Source organism: Biomphalaria glabrata, chromosome 12 (genome assembly GCF_947242115.1).
Source record: "Biomphalaria glabrata chromosome 12, xgBioGlab47.1, whole genome shotgun sequence".
NCBI lineage: Eukaryota > Metazoa > Mollusca > Gastropoda > Planorbidae > Biomphalaria > Biomphalaria glabrata.
This window is the reverse complement of record NC_074722.1, coordinates 22,417,005-22,432,571: the sequence shown is the minus strand read 5'-3', so window position 1 is coordinate 22,432,571 and position 15,567 is coordinate 22,417,005. Positions and strand designations below refer to the sequence as shown.

Below are 15,567 nucleotides of genomic sequence, written 5' to 3'. Positions count from 1 at the left end.
GCCCAGACTATAATGTCGCTTGTCAGTGACTAAGACAACACCGGAACAAGACAGCCGTGTCTGAATGCACACTGCTTATCTCCTTAGTATCAGGAATGGACTAGAACAGGTGACCTAAACATCGCATGTCTCCCATGACCCTGGCCAGTCTCCCGCGACTGGCGGGGATCCCACTAATGCGGGAGAAACAAATCAAACACAAACCTCAAGAAAAAAACAAATCAAAACACATGAACTCACACTCGGCGCCTGGAATGTCCGCACTCTCCTTGACCGTAGTGAATCAAACCGTCCTGAACGTGGTACTGCCCTTGTGACAAGACAACTAGCCAGATACAATGTAGATATTGCTGCCCTGAGTGAAACGCGACAGTTAACGGCGCAGGCTATTAGGGTTAGGGTTACTTTCTTCAAGAACAATAGTTGTTTTAGTCCGTTAGGGTTAGGGTTACTTTCTTCAAGAACAATAGTTGTTTTAGTCCGTTAGATTTTTGGTTTACAATTTTCGAGACATTTTTGAAAGATCCCTTAACATTATAACTTAACCTATTTGTGTTTTAATAGTGTCCATCAACCAATGTGACGTATTATTGTATGCGTGTATTTGTGTTTCTTCAATTAATTTCTTTGCATGTTCATGTGTGTGTATTTGTGTGTGTGTATTTAAAAGAATATTATTTTTAAAACTATTTAATGTTTTTATATTGTGGTCTCTCGCAAGATTTTGATCTATCATAAAAGTTCCCTTTCAGACCTTATGATCTATAGGGCAGATGATGTAAAGGTCATATGTTTCTGTGGCCTACAGTTAACGAGGGTGTCATGTGGCCAGCACAACGATAAACCACCTTTACTTTCCCTAACTAATGTCAATTAAAGCTGGGGGATTCAGTGGTGCCCAAAGATCCCGAAATAATAAAATCCCAGTTTTCACCAGGTTTCGAACCCTTGACCCCGATTCAGAAGTCAAGCGCTTTACCGCTAAGCCACCGTCATTTTTATTTATTAATGAAATTATCAAAACCTTTTTTTTTACAAATTATTTGAAGGGAGAGTAGAGACTGAGAAGGTTTACTATAGACAAGGTAATGTAAAAAGAATGCTCCAAAATCATTTCACATTTGTTCATTTCCAAAATGTTGTAATAAACTGAGCTATTGGTCATTTAATACAGGAAATTGAATCACCCTGCAGGCTATAGTACAGTAGAGTGAACAAAAAATTGTTCTAAAAACTAAAAACTTCTAACACCAAAAAGTCCAGCGCCAAATCGGCGGACACCAAAAACAGCCCGCGCGAATAACGTCTGCGGTAAAGCGACGCGAACCGCAAAAACTACCGCCCCATATATATAACGATTGAATAATAAACGGCTTCTGCTGCGAAAGAAATAGTGCCATTAAAAACAAGATTACAAAGAGAGTTTGTGTTACACAAACTCAGAGGCGGCCCCCGTCGAAGTCGGATCCCTGTCGGATCTGCATATTCGCAAATAATATTCAAGAGGTGATTTAATTTTGATGTAAAATGTTTTACACGTTTCGGATGTTCCTTCAGAGTTGTAGATAATTACTTCCTAGTCCAAACCTCCCGCAGGACGACGGGGGATGGGAGCGGGCAGGGTTTGAACCCTGGGCCGTCCATAAATCTGAACGACAGTCCAGTGCACAAACGGCACGACCAGGCAGCCATCAGATGGTCAAAAGTAATAATGTTTCAAAGATTCATTTGCCGTAAATTTAAATTTAAATTTAATAAAAAAAATAGTAGATTAGTTTTAGTATATTAAAACATTACAATATTGATCAAAACGTTTGGAAATGAAAATCTACACTTTTTTTTTACACTTTAAGTTTAGAAATTGAAATTCTACATCTTAATCTAGTCTATTTTAGTCTAAACTAGATCTAGAAATTCTAGATCTAGACTCCAAAATAATTTTAATTAGAATATAAATCCAGATCTAGATATACTGTAATAAAAATCTAGATCTAGTTTTAAAAAAATCTAGATTAGATCTAAATCAAGATATCATTTCTTTTTTAAACTCGAGTCACATAACGAGGCTTAATAAACATTACTATACCGAGTTCTTTTTTCATTTGAAGAATTAATTCCATATAACGTCAGAGGGAAAAAAAAACACTACGTCACACGGCCTAGCTAGACTAAAAATCGCCTTCATCTATAAGAGCCTTTTATCGAGTGTTCATAGACTTTGGTGCACCGAGTGCGTTCTTTAAGCATTTCATTTAAAGAATTCATTCCATATGACGTCAAAGGAAAAAAACACTACGTCACACGGCCTAGCTAGAATAAAAATCGCCTTCATCTATAAGAGCCTTTTATCGAGTGTTCATAGACATTGGTGCACCGAGTGCGTTCTTTTAGCATTTCATTTAAAGAATTCATTCCATATGACGTCAAAGGAAAAAAAAACACTACGTCACAAGGCCTAGCTAGACTAAAAATCACCTTTATCAACACGAGCCATTTCTCGAGTGTTCATAGACATTGGTGCACCGAGTGCGTTCTTTTAGCATTTCATTTAAAGAATTCATTCCATGTGACGTCAAAGGAAAAAAAAACACTACGTCACACGGCTTAGTTAGACTAAAATATGTTTTCATTAATACAAGCAATTTTTTCGAGGGTTAATAGACATTGGTGCACCGAGTGCGTTCTTTTAACATTACATTTAAAGAGTCCATTCATATGACGTCAAAGAAAAAAAATTCCATTTCCTCACAATAGGCTAGTACCGGTACCATAAAAAAAAATGTCTTTATTTACACGAGATATTTAACGAGGGTTCATAGACATTGGTGCACTGAGTTCTAATAGATATTATTTAAAAAGGATCAAAGCCACATTGTTTTTGCGATTTGTCTGTCAGTCGGTCTGTCCGTTATCTTGATATAAAAAAAAACAACTAAAAGTTATTAAAAATTGATTAACCTTTATTTTACGTTTCAAAACATCGCAATAATTTTTAGGTATGAACACAATTGAAAAGTTTATATAATAGATTGTTCCGGATGTTTGTATAAATAGTAAAAGAAAAAGAGAATTTCAGATAAATGTAATACCGTTAATTAAATTTTTTGGATGGTCTCGTATAAAAATTAGATGTACTACAGCCACGTGGAGAGATTTTCATACCTTACTTTGGTGTTTGGATTCTGTTTTCCTTAAAAATCGGAACATAATATTAACGATAATTAGATTTTTTAATGTTTTAGGTAGAAAGTTAAATGTACTGTAAGAGAGTAGTGAGTTAAAATATTTTTCATAAAAATCCGTAAAAACATTATTTCGTAAATGAGAAGATTATTTGTTTATTAATTAGAAGAGGGAGTTCAAACAATTATTTCGCGTTAGTAGATTTTTAAATAAATTCGGAAATTTCTGACGACGATTTGTAAGAAACAAAATCCGGAACTTTCTTTATCGATTACAAAAATTCTATGTTATGTTTTACAAGAAAATTAAATGTCTAAAAAGTAATTTTCAGTAATCAATTCTAGTAAATTACTTTTTTTAAAAGCCTTATGCGATTTCAAACAATCATTAGGCATAATTCATGTTTTATAAAACAATATCCGGAACATTTTTACACTTAATGAAATATAAGTCAGTATAGAGATTATGATTTAGCATTAATATGCTATTTACATAAAAAACGGAACAACATATTATTGATAATGTGTTTTTGCAACGTTTAAGCATGGAAATTGAATGTAATATAAGTTAGAAGAGCAAACAAACATTTGTTGGCGTTGATTAGTTTTGCACACAAAAATCCGGAACAATCAATTTTAGATACTTAAAACTATTGAGATGTTATGGGAGGAACATTAAAGGGTAAATCAGATTTTCAATAGCTTTTAGAGTTCTAGTTTTTTAAATCTAATCGTGACGGACAGACCGACCAACAGACAAAACGCACAAAAATAAGCTTCTTTTATTCGGATGGGGGCACTAAACAAAAAATAAATAAAATCTGATTTTTAAAAAAAGTTTAAGGAATTGGTTTAGCACCTGATCATGTTGCAACGTTACGCTACTGCACGAAAATCGCTGCATAAAAAGTCCATTTAAAAAAATGTGCGTGATATTTACATACAAAGTGCATTATTAGCCTTTATAAACAAACAGAAATGTTTTCTTTTAATTTTAGCAGCTAGTTGACCAGAAAAAACGTCTTTAACTATTATTTGTATTTGTTGTAAACATTTTCTGTACATTTTAAAAATATATTTGACTTAGTGATACTGAAAATACACAAAAATTGTCCATCTTTGTTAGCATATTGTAACATTGCCTCCCTTACATTTACGTAATTGTTTTAGAATTGGTGTATTTTTATGAAAAAATCGCTTGCATAATTAATTTTATAAATTAAACGGTTTGCTTTTAGAAAACCAAAAGTAGCCGTTGCACCTAAACTTTTCAAGCCGGATTTAATGATGAAATAATATTTTTCATATCTCTTCTAGTTTTCGAGATCTGAGTGTGACAGACGGACAGACGGACAGACGGACAGACGGACATTTTGCACAAACCTAATAGCGGCTTTTTCCCCTTACGGGGGCCGCTAAAAAAATACGATAATTATTTTTCATGTCAGCGTTGTTTTGTTTCCTCCCACTAGAACCAAAGTTCTACAAGTTACAAACGGACGTTTGGGCAACTGACTGCGCATACATTCTTATTGTCTCCTATGAACAGAATCCAGCCATGCAGACTGTTTTTGTATCCGGCCTTTCTGTTTCATAGTTAACATATCTATCATGTTAGGATGTTTGTTCAGAAAAGACTTCCTCAGAGTTTCATGAAAAGTACGTATTAGTCTAAATTTTAATACAACGATCGTCACACTCACCCAAAGGTGTTGTTTATTCTATTAAAGATAATACAATACAAAATAAAACTTTGCACAGAATTATTTGTTATTATTTATACAATTATATACTTATGTACAACTTCAACAAAAATAAATAAATATTATTTTGTCTTACATATTAAAAATACGCTTGCAAATATATACTAAAACTAAAATGTACAAATAATTTATATTAGTACCATACACTTGTAATAATGTAATTAGGGACCATGTGATTGTATCTGTTATCGTTGGGGTATCTGGGTACCTGATTGTGCTAAAATTATTTAGAACGAAACAAAATGATTGTAATTACAATTGTTGCAAGTATCTCCTACAAAGTCTTGTTTCTTATGATTTATTGTACTAACAACTTATAGGATTGGAAATGATTCATTTATTGAAATGAAAAAAAAAATAATAAGATGGGAATAACTGTATTGACATCATTTATAAATTTTGGTGCAGAGTTCCTTCCCTTGGCTTGCGGTGACTTGATCTGATTGAGAGACTTGTACACCTCAATTTCACAGGAGGCGAAGAGATTGATCAGTAGACTTCCGACAGGGTCATAGCGCCACATCTGCTGCTGTTGAAATAGGTGTATACGTTTGACAAAGGACTCTTTTATGTCGAAATCTGTTAATCTGCACATTACCTAGTTAATCTTGTCATTACCTAGTTAATTTGCACATTAACAGATTTGCTCCGTTATTGTGTGGAATTTACATTTTACCTCAATAATGAACACTGTAACGGCTTCCCTATCGTTAAAATTGAGATTAGATTTAGGGTTAGGGTTTATGGTTAGGGTCAAAGATTAGGAGTAGTGTTAGGATTACAGTCAGGGGGGTAGGGTTAGGGTTATCTAGATAATTTGCACATAAATCCTTCTATTTTCACTTTAACGAGTTCCTAGTAAGTAAAAGTAAAAGTACACTTTGTTTTTAGGTCATAGGCGCATGAAACAATACTCGGTACATTCATGGATTTTCACACTTAAAAACAAAGTGTTATTATACAAATTGTGTTATTATTAAATCACTAATACCTACAAACATGTTACATTAAATCTAAAGTCATAAATCAACCTTTATAAAGTTATAAACCAAACATACCAATCTCATAAAACAACCTTTATAAAGTCATAAACCATCCCTTATCAAGTCAAAACCAACATTTATAAAGTTATAAAAAAAACCTTTATAAAGTCACTAGCTTGACATTACCCGCGGCCTGCGGGTCTAAGTTTGTGTTTACTAATTTAGTGGATTGGATTTAGATGTATGTTAAACTTAGCTAATGATCCTTTCAAGTTTTTTCTCTTCCGCTACGAAAATAAAATTAGTTGTGCGAAAATGGGTTTACCCGAAGCCGATACATACATATCTATTAAAAACGAAAAGAGCGATAGATTAATAGTACAATTAAAAACGGGTTTACCCGAGTTGTTAAATGAATGGGATAATAAAGTAAACAATTAAACGAAATAATTTTTAGTACGCGATTCATGAATGAATATAGAACTACGCCTATCTCAACACCGTTTCGCATCTTTCGTAAACGAATGTATTAAAAATGCTTTAAAAAAACAAATTTGAATGTTAATTTGATCAAAATATGAAATGAATGGACGATAATTAGTATGTTCATGTATTAAAGTATAAAACTATCTGTGCGAAGAGAATTTTTATCGTCTTAGAGTTTTAGATCTAGGAATGGAAACATTACGGTATTGTCTAATGAAAGAATGTTCGTCAGGAAATCTGTAGTCACAGATATAAGGAACTAATGTATGTAAAAAATGGTTTTGAAACACAAATTTGAAGGTTAATTTTATTATATAATGAAATCAATGGACCTTCTTTTGTATTTTCATGTGTCAAAGTAAAAAACTATCTGCGCAAAGTTTATTTCTTAAAATTAGATCTAGATCTAAATCCTTTCGATCTTTTCTCATGTCAACATTGTAAACATGGCCTAGATCCATAAAATACTATAGCTGTAATAGAGTTGGTCTTTTTGTTTTTGAGGGTCTTAAGTTTGTTTTAGGGCCACAATACATACATACATACATACGCCAAACATTCTGCTTTATATAATAGATAAACCATCCCTTTTAAAGTCATAAACCAACCTTTATAAATTCAAAGATCTCATCTCGGAGACAAGGGTTCTCCTTTTTGTGCAGCAAGATTGCCTCTTTGCACTCCTCTAGACAAGGTCCCACGGGAATACAATTTTGTGTCAGGTCTGTGTACAGTTTGGTTGTGTTGAAGTTGGTGTAGTTATTGAATAAATCTGCGCATCCTCGATAAGTATTAGGATCACAATACCTTCATGAGAGAATAGTAACACATTGAAAGTACTTTACGTTCTACGTTCAATCTCACTCAGCCCCAGCACATCAAATCATCAACTATCAAAACATCAACTCATCAAAACATCAACACATCAAGTCATCAGCACATCAAGTCATCAACGCATCAAGTCATCAACTCCAAGAAGAAACTAACCAATAACGATGTAAAGACTTTGATGGAGTCACAATGCTGTTATGTTCGCACCCTCTGGAGTCACAATGCTGTTATGTTCGCACCCTCTGGAGTCACAATGCTGTTATGTTCGCACCCTCAGGCGTCCCTTGAAGTTTAATTATTTCAGAAGATATTTTGATTTTGTCGCAATGTTTTTAGGTGTTGAATACGTCCTGATAGTTTCATGTTAATTCTGTTTACCCATTTTTTTAATTGTAAGTCAGTGATTGGGGAGAAACGAATAGACCTATTGTACGAAACAAACATCATTTCAATGTCCAAGTTGTCACATACTGAACTATATCTAATAATACATTACAGAATACAAATTGAATTCAGAGCAGTAGGTTGGACCCTAAATCCATGTCTTGTTTAGATTTATGCTTTATGCTTTTCATTGTGCTATTAAATGTAACTTTTGTCAGGCTTTTCTTCTTTACATAAAACTCAAATATCGTTTCTTTTCAAACATCTTCCATTGCTACATTATAAAATGTTTTTAAGTTTGGAAAACAAAACAGAATTACATTGTTTCGTATCAATGTGTTCTAATCAAATTCATTACCACTTGCACTTACATAACATCCGGCCCAGAACCAAGACAAGAGTCCTCGGACAGATTTTCCAGCGGATAATAAGTCAGAAACCCGAAGCACATCTCTTCGTTGGTAGCTTCACCGAATAAGGTGCTTTTGTCCCTCTTCGAAGTGTTGAACTCACATCTTGTGGTGAACTCATCTCCTGGCAGAAGCTCAACTGGTTTTTCATTGCTACACAGGAAAGACAACTCTAAAGTCAGTGTAAACGTAACAGTCAAAGTTCAACGTATACAACACAAAGTAAGGGAGGTAAATCTCGCACCACGAATCCTCCATCTACCACAACGTTTGTATCGCTAGGGAGAACGACCTTATGAAGAGCGGGACGCATCCAACGACCTTATGAACAGCGGGACGCATCCAACGAGCTTATGAAGAGCGGGACGCATCCAACGACCTTATGAACAGCGGGACGCATCCAACGACCTTATGAACAGCTGGACGCATCCAACGATCGTATGAAGAGCGGGACGCATCCAACGACCTAAATTCTAGGTGTCATATTTGTTTCCTGTTAGTCTGTCTCATGAGCCTTTCATGTTAATGCAACGTAAGCCTAAGAACCTATGAGTGGTTTCTGCTCAACCCAAAAATGTCCGGTACATAAGCTCAGTCGACTCGAGACTATCCTTCAATCCCAAATTAAAACTTTCTGCCTCCCCAGAAATAAGGACGTCAATCTCCCTGATAATAATTGGAGAAAGATAATATCGTCTGTGGGTGTCCAACTAAAGTAAATGGAATGAGGCTGGAATGACCAAAAAGAGACATCAAGCCCAGCAAAAAGGCGTCTGTACATACAAGTTGCAAAACCAAAAAAAAATAAGAACTTAAAATACAAGGTTAGAAGCGCTCTTATACTTCCATTCAAACAAATATAACGAGAACCTTCCATGCACTCATCTCTTTTGTTTGACTTAAACTCTTTAGACATTTCTGCATCAGAGCGGAGACTGTGGAACTCAGAGGCGGACTGGGTGTTAAAATTGATCATGGAGTTAACATACAACCCAGCCCACAAATTCATCAAGCCTTCAGAAAATTGGATGATGTCTAGAAAGCTGACGCAAGCATGCACGGATTACATGTAGGCTCAATGTGTAAAAACAATAAAGTATAACCTCAACCCTAAACTTGATTAGTTTGAATTGAATACTGTTTCTATTATTAACGTATACTTTACCATATAGGCTATAACTACGTCCATTGAGAAAAGATCTCCCATTAACTGCCACATTGCTTAACATTGTGTCATACCAATTTTTGTTTTTGGTCTCAAAGTGAAATATTTCGATTGCCTTTAAGTTATTATATTTGAGGACTATATATTCTATTATATTTTATAAATTTTAAAGTGCAAAAACTTCTTTCCTACCCATAGGTCGATTGAGTAAAAAAAAACAACCTAGTGCAAGCACAAACTTAGAACTGAAGCAGATTGTAAAATATTTGTTGACATTGTTCTTCGTTGACATTGCAAAACAATAATTGAAATTTATTACAGATGAAAAACATCTTGATCTCAACGGCCGTGTCTCCATCAACACAATAGTCATCCTACTTTTTAGATTCGTTTCCTACACTCTCCTACAGTTTCTTCATATTTTTGAAAGAGAGGCAGAGAATGAGCCAGGCATCTTCAGATCAAGTCATTACCTTCATTAATGTCGTTGGGTGTATGGAATCATAGGAAGTTGAAGACGCTCATCTGTGGATCTTGAGGGTGTCTGCATTTTCATGGATCTGCATTAGTTCCAGCGCAATCAATCAAGATTTCGTTAGCTTTAAATTGTTATTGAGTACTCTTTATACTTGTCACTATTGTCCTTGCTATATATAGTGATTACTAGCTATTCATGTTTTTAAAATCACAATCAACTTAAAAACGATAGGTTCTATGTTGGAAAGTGTTTGATATGCAAGCAAATGAATCATTACCATCTTTTAATCAGAGTGTCGCTGTGTTATTCTAGAAGCTACTATATACTGTTGTTTTTTTACTTCTTGTCTTCCACGACAGCTGTCAGCCTTTGAAGTTTAGCATTCTAAGGCACCATGGGCGTAGCCAGGGGTTGGGATTCAACCCCCTCTCCCGGGAAATGAATTTCCCTCCCTTGTGGATCGGAATTTAGTGACTGATTTTTTGCTTGCTTTGATTTTGTTTATTTTAAGTGAGATTTTAATACTAAACGTCACTTGCCCCAGCACAGCCAAGGGAGTTTAAAACCTCTACCTGTTGGTTTTGCAGTTAAATCCCCCTCTTCTATAAAACAAAACAAAAAAAATGCAAACGACAATTCACAAATTCCAAGAGCACAGCTTAGGAAGATTTTGATTTTAAACCCCCCTCCGAAATTTACGAAAAAAATATTCTTCAATACAAAAAAAAAAGCAAATTACACGCTAAAATTCTTTGAGCGTAGCCAAGTCAAAGGCAGTGGCGTAGCAGGGTACCCGTGGGCCAGCGTTCAGAAATGCGAATGCAAACTTAAGAGTTATCTTCCTTTAATAGATTACACACTACAGTTATAAGATTTACATGGATTTGAAATGGAATTTAAGAAAAATGAACATGATTTAAATTAAAATAATGTAATAATGTGATGCATTTCTAACTCTTATAGTCAACACATTTCCTTACATAACTCCGTTTGGGCCCCTAGTGGTCCTTGGCTCGGACGCAAAGAACCCCTTCGGTTTTGAGTTTAAACCCCCCCCCCCCTCCTCCAGATGGCTATTTTAAAAGTTTAGAACCCCTCCAGTCAAAGGGGGAGGGTTGATTTTAAAATCCCCCTACGGAGAGTTTTGGGTTGAAAGTTTCTCTCTTCAATATTATTATAAAGCAAACTACAGTCACTAAATTCTATGAGCGTAACTAAATGGAATTTGGAATTAAAAAAAAAACAAAAAAAAACGTCCAGAGATGTTTTTAGTTTAAACTCCCCCCCCCCTTCCCACAGATTTTTTTAACGATAAAACTTCCATTTTCGATATAAAATCTAAAGCAAACTACAGTCACCTAATTCCAAGAGCGTAGTCAATAGAGGTTACAAATTTCTATCAGTGGCTGCGCTCCATTAATAAAGTACAGTGAATAGTCATCTGCCGAAATTGAAAAAGACTAAATGTAATTCAACAAAGATGGCTAAGATGGATTTTAGGATTCAATTATAGAGATCTGATCTCATTCAAGGAAATCATATGCCGAACTGGGAGTCGACCCTTGAGTGAGATTGTGACAGAGCGTCGCATGAAGTTTGCGGGACATGTTCTCCGACAAAATGAATTACGCATAATAAGAGTTGCGATGACATCCTAGTAAAAATTGGCGCCACACTTTCATGGATGTCCTCAGAACAGGTGGGAAGAGGCTTCAGACATTGCCAGTGATAGAGTTTTGTGGAAGCAGCTTTCCGCCCAATGCGCCAAACGGCGCCTGAGGATCTAAGTAGTAAGAATAGCACAGTAGGTGTTTGAAATAAATCTTTTTAATAGCAGGATAATGCACTATAGGTACCTTGGAATATGCATTTTGTTGGCTTTCAATACCGAAATAGAGCTTGGCGGCGGGGCTCCGCCCCGCTCTGGGGCAGCACAGGGAGCTCCCCCAGACCCCCTTGCTGGCAAGGGCGGGGAGTCTACAATTTTTCCACTGCCTCCAGAAAGAACCTATTGTAGGGTAAAGTAAGCTTCTTCCGAAAGAATGAAGGGTAAGAATGAAATATAGAGTAATTATGTATACACACACACACACAATTTATACATACAAATATATATTTATTGTTAATTTTTTTTCGGAGGGAGTGAAAGAAAATCCCCCCCCCCCCATATAAAAAATCCTTGATACGCCCATGCAAGGTATACATACATAGACGTGTCTGTATGTATATTTCCATGTTTTTATTTGATTTGCCCTTCTATATACACACACACACAGAGTATCGTAATTATATGGTACTGTGATGATTATATATACAGTCTGTAAACTAAATCTCTAATCAAATAGACCTAGATACTGGGAACATGAATTGAATTTTAAGTTCACTTGTTTGAGTAAAGTTTCATTGAATAGTCAACAAAAGAGTTTTAAGTAATTTAAAACCATTAAACAAGGTGCCGATAAAAAAAAAATATAAACTTGAAATATAATGGTAATAAAAATAAAATGTTGATACATCCTAGAGATTTGAATACAAATAATTTAGTCATGTACTTCAGTTTCTTCTTTTAATGTCACAGCATCGTCTTTAGGACATATACCTGGTAGCATGAAACACTGTCTGTACAATCGATGAATTGTGTTGGATCTTACTGAACCGTACTGTTGTATTTCACTGCCACCAGAGTACAGAGGGTCGCCGAAAGCCTCTGGAGTACTTCAAAACATAACGGACAGCCCCTTGGAGTAGGTCATCTGATCATAGTACAGAACAACCGCACGTCATGTGGTCAAAACTTGTTTTCGAACAACTTAAGAACTCGTGAGGCACGACCGCTCACATTAAGTCACATTGGTCAAATGCGTCGGCCGGTCACTCACAGCTACCTCTACCCGCGCCGACAATTCATACTAACAATATTTTTTCTCCTATATAGTTCATGCTATATTGTATTATGCTACAAGATTCACTTCTGTGTTTTAAGCTAAAAAAAACTGTAAGATACTCACTACAATATATTTTAGGTAGCCATAGTTTCTGTAGAGAATACTTACAAAAATGACACTTGTGGGCTGTCATAGTTGTATGTTTCTTCATTTGTTAGATGAAGGAGTCTTGCATGATCACGTATGACCTCAATGGACATTCTGACGCCTTTAAACAATTAAAAACTGTGTATATCTAAAATTATTAAGATAAATACCTAAATCTTTATTATTAATTTTTATTCTTAAATCATATTAAATAATATCGCCAAAAAAAAGAACAACACACACTACATAGAAAAGAGAACATTCGCTTCATTGAGTGAGAGATTTTCCTTTTGTTCGACATGTTTCCGATGTTCCTTCATTAAACAATATTAGCGCAAACTTCCCACCGAATGGTGGCGGACAGAATTTAAACCAGAGAACATCGCGATGAACGTCTATTTAGTCGTTAAAAGCGTAGAATTGTTGATAGAACTATCAATAGAATTATCATGTAAAATGAATAGACTTACTCTGTTAATATAACTATTCCTGGAATCTTATGGGGTATAGTATATTTTAACTTTATCTATTTCTATGATAACAGTGACAATGTCAAGCAGCTAACTAAACGGGCTCATATAATTTGTTTTCAGAATGTGTTCAGCTAGAAATTAAACAGCAATAGAGTGGTGACATGTGGGCTGGTGACATGTGGATTGGTGACATGTGGGCTGGTGACATGTGGGCTGGTGAAAGGCAACAAGTGAAATTGTATCTTTTTCTATAATTTTGTTGTATCTTATTCTTGAAGATAGACTCAACATATTCTAAACACTACCTGCATAATACTACCTGCATAACACTACCTGCATAATGCATGTGGTTCCAGGCCATGGTGACGTAGATTGGACCTTTCATGAACGACTTGGTGCACGTGCTGCTGCACGTGCTCTTCAAAACTATCGTCTGCTTCCTTGGAGGGAGAACAAAATGTTGTAGGCCAGTGGTAAACATGCCAGCATCATAGAGTCTTCTGGAACAAATCAAACAGAAAAGAGTTTAAAATTTAATCATAAAAGAGAAACCAGTTTTTAGAAGTTTCATAGTTTCAATCAATTTACTATCTGTAATTTAGTGTACGGTCACGTATGTATTTAAAAATTTTCTACTGGCCTTGTGTCGGTGCGTAGATTATGGCATTCTAGCACCAATGTGTATTAAGTGCACAATTTGTGAACGCACTTTCTTTTTGTTGCCTTGCTTGTAAGCTGATGGAGTGTTTTTGTTATGCTGGTGTAACGTTTGTTGAGATTCTTCTGTGTTCCCCTGTTTAGGGTGAGTATCTAAGGCATAACTGCGTTTCGCAGTTGTTTTGATGCCATAGTGATAGTCTACTAGACCTTTTTAGTTTGTCTTTATTTATGTCTCTACAGGGAGTTAGTATGGGATTGGAAGTCTACACTGGAGACTAGAGACAGCAGTGTGTTGTGTTGTGGTTTCGAACATTAATGTGTACGTTGTGGGACAGCAAGGTGTAGAATTATTATTTAATTAATAGATCCACAATATTATAATGTTCATCATAACTTAAAGTCCTATCATTAAACATTTACATTGTCAACAGTGAGTCACTTATTTATTGCGAGCACGAAGGTGCCTGGTTGAATGTCAGGGGCCCGTGCAAACGAGCGAAGGCCTTAACATAACCCTGACACCTTGTGCATAACATAAATTTAAAAAATCTTTTAAATAAAAAGCATTGAACATAATTTTTTTTTGAATTACAAATATTAAGAGTAGTATAAATTTTTATTTGCTCTATAAACTCCCTGGCCCTGATGACTGGCTGAACGTATTCTCCCACTAGCTGTGGAGGACAAAAATAACGACAATGTCTCCTATTGTAACTTAACTTTGGCCTAGGACAACTAAAAGCCAGTTCAAGAAAAAAATTGCAGTGTTAAATATACTACAATTTATTTATTCGCAATTTCACACAGTGTTTTATAAAGCCGAAATGTTTACACTGTTTAATGTTTTCTGTTTTCTCTTTTAGCTAAGTGTTCCAGATGCATAGTGGCACGATACAGTTCACATCTTTAATATGAAACGCTGCTTATTAATTGTTATTTTAAATTCGATTCCACCTGTATTCATATTACCATCGAGACAGGTGTGAGACAGGGATGCATCTTATCTCCCTTCCTCTTCCTCCTAGCCATCGACTACATAATGAGGAAAGCAATGAATCAGATTGCCTTTGGTATTCCATGGCGTGAACAAAACCGAATGACGGAATTCGCCGATGACGTTGCACTACTCGGGGCTAGGCTACAAATAAATACATACAAGAAATGACGGAGAGCCTAGATAGAGAGGCACCCAAAATTGGCCTCCGCATAAACTTGGATAAGACTAAAATTTTGCGAATGGGATATAAGGCAAAGGGTGTCCCCGTCAGACTTGGCGAGTCAAAGCTTGAAGAGTTGGTCAAGTTCACATAAACTTGGCAGCATCATAACAAATGATGGGGATGTCTACCATGATGTAGCGTGCCGAATAGGAAAGGCAGGGAGCATTTTCCAAAGGCTGCAGCCTATTTGGACTAGCCAAGCCATTGGGCTCGAGACAAAAATACACTTCAACACAATCGTCTTTCCAAATGCTACTTATGCATGTGAGACATAAAAGTCGTCTGTCAAAATTGAGAAAAGATTAAAAGTGGCTCAACTAATATAGCTGAGACGGATTTAAGGAGTCAGTTACACAGATTGGGTCTCAAACAAAGAAATCCTATGCCGAACTGGGGGTTGAACACTTAGTGAGGTTGTGACAGAGCGTGGCATGAGGTTTGCGGGACATGTTCACCGACAAAATAAACTATGAATACCAAGAGTTGCAATGAAATGGAGG

At 35.7% G+C, this 15,567-nt stretch overlaps 1 protein-coding gene across 1 annotated transcript in view; it reads right to left on the bottom strand.

The window, feature by feature from the left end:
* Positions 1 to 4,844: 4,844 nt before the first annotated feature.
* The window catches only part of LOC106059099 (DBH-like monooxygenase protein 2 homolog), a 20,235-nt gene continuing 9,512 nt past the window's right edge, over positions 4,845 to 15,567 (bottom strand). Inside the window, exons 8-12 of the mRNA XM_056005104.1 lie at positions 13,521 to 13,687; positions 12,736 to 12,835; positions 8,001 to 8,192; positions 7,023 to 7,221; positions 4,845 to 5,474 (exon numbers count right to left, since the gene is read on the bottom strand). Of these exons, the coding sequence (XP_055861079.1) occupies positions 5,283 to 5,474; positions 7,023 to 7,221; positions 8,001 to 8,192; positions 12,736 to 12,835; positions 13,521 to 13,687 (850 nt within the window). The 3' untranslated portion in view covers positions 4,845 to 5,282. The remainder of the gene's footprint in view (positions 5,475 to 7,022; positions 7,222 to 8,000; positions 8,193 to 12,735; positions 12,836 to 13,520; positions 13,688 to 15,567) is intronic.